The 3,505-nt window shown below is 38.6% G+C and overlaps 1 protein-coding gene across 1 annotated transcript; it reads left to right on the top strand.

Moving 5' to 3' along the window:
• The first annotated feature begins 1,571 nt into the window (after positions 1–1,571).
• LOC107687881 (high choriolytic enzyme 1-like) lies at positions 1,572–2,488 on the top strand. The gene is made up of 4 exons (XM_016485365.1): positions 1,572–1,640; positions 1,722–1,805; positions 1,901–1,995; positions 2,098–2,488. Exons 1-4 carry the CDS (start codon positions 1,572–1,574, stop codon positions 2,486–2,488), a joined length of 639 nt encoding a protein of 212 aa, XP_016340851.1.
• The last annotated feature ends 1,017 nt before the right edge of the window (positions 2,489–3,505 follow it).

Genomic DNA, 3,505 nt, shown 5'->3' with positions numbered 1-3,505 from the left:
CCTCAGAATAACCATTCGGTGTCCATAAGCTCATCAGTCAGCTAGAAAAATAACTATAAAGAGGAGTGTTTTACTATATTTATGCGCTATTGCATATGAATATTTTTACTTAACCTGTTGTCTACATGATTCAACTCCTCCTATAAAATTACTAATTAAGAAAAACAGACTTAAAGTGTGAAAGACATAACTCTTAAAAATAAAAGGTGCTTAAAAGATTCTTCACGGAACCATTTTTGGTTCCTTAAAGAATCATTCAGTCAAAGGTTCTTTAAAGAACCATCTCTTTCTTACCTTTTTGTAATCTGAAGAACCTTATTTTGCCACAAAGAACCTTTTGTGAAACAGAAAGGTTCTTCAGATGTTAAAGGTTCTTTATGGAACCATTTAGACAAAAAGGTTCTTCTATGGCATCGTGAAGCACCTTTATTTTTAAGAGTGTACTGGTAACATTTAAGTGGACATGCTGTAGCTTTTGTTTTCTTAGTGTGCCAAAACAGTAGCTTACTGTACAGAAAGAGTCCCCAGAACTTTAAGCATTAAAAAACATAAAAAAAAAAAAAAAAAACATAAAACATAAAAAAACTTTTTTAGTCAGTTGTTGGGATCCTTTGTAATAATTGGACTAATAATATTATGCAATAATCATCACTGCATTGATAATTTCTCATTTTTGGCTCTTGTTGTTCTTCAGATGATCACTTCAGATTTTTGTTGATCTAAACTAAATACTCTGACAATTTAGTAATTTGAAAGTTCTGTTTCTTGAGGTAGACTTTCCATTACTGTCAGTAGTACTTGACTTCTCTAGATTGGAGATATGTCTAAATAATACTTAGTTTCACAAAAGGCTGGTGAAGAAAGAGTTGGTATTGTAAAAAATATTATTGCTCAAGTTGACAGTTGTATTTATTTATTTATTTCTTCTTGTGCTATAGTTTGAGTGTGGGTGCCTTTAAAAGGTGTCTCAGTCCAACAAAGGTCTTACTATGAAATTACTAGAACTGTATAATTTCCGACTATGAATGCATATTAAGTACATTTTTTAATGATAATTCTGGGAAGACTGTATATTGTGACACTTCAAGCTTTGTAGAAACAGCCCTGTACTCCACTATTTTGATGCACTTAAAATCCGTGGAAACTTCAGAATCAGAAAGAGCTTTATTGCCAAGTGCGCTTACACACACGGTGACAAGTGGCAAGTGACAAGAAACAACAAAATAAAAACAAGTGATATAAAAATAAATATGTAAAACAATATGCAATAAAGACCATATATTGTATGTACATATGTTCTATATACAAATCATGCAAGGGAATGTTGATTTTAGTGGATTAGTTAAACAAATGTAGGAACCATTTCTGATTCTGTGCGTTTTTGGACTAACAGGCGAGGTCAGAGTTTCCTCCCTTTAGTTACACACATTAGTCTCTGGACACTAAAACCCTACCCATAATCCCCCAGTAGACCCACCTACTCAGGTGAATATAAAGTCCAGGTCTGACAGCACAGAGACACCAAAGCTCAGCACAGGAGCATCCTGAACATCTCTACACACTGAGACGACATGGACACAAGAGCCTCCCTCTCCATTCTGCTGCTGCTGTTTGGCATCTCACAGGCATCTCCTCTCATGGTAAGATCCGGTCTAGTCTCTCCCTAAACAATCAAGGTTCCTCAAATGAGACATTTTAAACATCTCTGTTGTTGTCACCAGGATGAAAGCCTTGATGGAGTGTTTGTGTCAGAGCCTGAAACTGTGGACATCACTACAAGGATATTGGAGTCCAACAATGGTCAGGCACTTTGCAGATTTCTGTGAAGTCAGCAATCGGTTTCAAAAAATAGTGTTAAAATGTGGTCAAGATGTATAAATATGGTCAGTTATTTTATCAGTATAATGCCATGTCCACCTTTCACTCCAAAACCTGCATCCGCTTTGTGGCCAGATCAACTCAGAGTGACTACATCAGTATTGAGAACAAAGATGGGTGAGAACAATCATACAGTTTCAACAAGAAATATTTATCAGTCCTTAGTCCAAGGTCCAAAAAAAAATAATTTGAACCCTATTACTTCCTCTCTCCTCTCAGGTGCTACTCTTCTCTTGGCAGAACTGGTGGCAAGCAGGTGGTCTCCCTCAACAGGCAAGGCTGTGTGTATCACGGCATCGTTCAGCATGAGCTCAATCATGCCCTGGGCTTCTACCACGAGCAAACCAGGAGCGATCGGGATGAGTACGTCAAGATCAACTGGGAGAACATGTCTCCTGATATGGCCTACAACTTCCAGAAACAAAACACCAACAACCAAAACACTCCATACGACTACGGCTCCATCATGCACTATGGAAGAACAGCCTTCTCCATCCAGCCCGGGCTGGAAACCATCACTCCCATTCCTGATGAGATGGTGGAAATCGGACAGAGGCAGGGAATGTCCAACACCGACATCCTGAGGATCAACAAGCTCTATGGATGCTGAAGATGAGGAATAATTAAATATGTATCATGGGTCTTTGCTTTCTGGTGGTGTTCAAATTTGTAATTGTGTTGGGAAAAATAAAGTTAAAGTACAAAGCAACTTCATTTTATGTTGTTTGTGGTTTTTATTAATGAGCTGGTTATTATTACATCATAAAGCTGTTTATTTTGCAATAATAACAGGTCCCATTTATACATGGCTACTTAAAAAAACGGACATGAAATACTGAACTGAGACAAATAATAAAGGGGACCTAACACACACAATTTCACCCAATTTCATATTAATCTTGAGTACCTATCGAGTAGTACTGCATCCTTCATATCTCCAAAAATTCTTTAGTTTTATCATATTTATAAAATAAAGATTCAGCTTTACGATTCTCTCCAAAAACAACCGAGCTCCTGGAGGCGTGCCGTGGGTGGAGCTAAAGAGTGACGAGCACTTGCCCGATTGCCAACTGCCGCCTCCGGTTCCGAATCATGACTGAGATCTTTTATTGCTGGGACCGCTCCATCTTTCAGTATCAAACGATGTGCAAATCCAGCGTCAAACTGGGCCTTGTTTATAAAACGTTCGTCAACAAACACACTTGCGAAACTCCGTTGCTGCTCCGGAAAACAAACTGCATCCACTGTTTACGTAACGCTGGATTCTTTGTAGTGATGGGACGATTGATACCGAGGCTCCGAGGCTCCGATGCAGTTTTCAAAGCACTATAGTATCACACACTGTGGCGATGCTTGTATCAAAATGACAATACCACATGATTGATGACGTTTGAAGCTTCGAACGTCGTGCAGTATCGGAAGGTCGGGACAGCTGGTTTGAAAAAAAATCGACGCCTCACATGACTCTTGTGTTTGACTTTACATTGACTTTGTTGTGTGTGTGTGTACACTTATTTGGGATTCAGTAGAATAGTTTAGAATAACCTCAACACCAGACAGAAACTGAATGCACGTCACACCTCTATTGCATTTTATCATGTTCTAGCTGGGGTCTCAGAGACCCCGA

Source organism: Sinocyclocheilus anshuiensis, unplaced genomic scaffold, assembly GCF_001515605.1.
Source record: "Sinocyclocheilus anshuiensis isolate Anshui unplaced genomic scaffold, SAMN03320099.WGS_v1.1 scaffold273, whole genome shotgun sequence".
Taxonomy (NCBI): Eukaryota; Metazoa; Chordata; class Actinopteri; order Cypriniformes; family Cyprinidae; genus Sinocyclocheilus; species Sinocyclocheilus anshuiensis.
The sequence above is the reverse complement of the archived record's forward strand: the minus strand, read 5'-3'. Positions and strand labels throughout refer to the sequence as shown.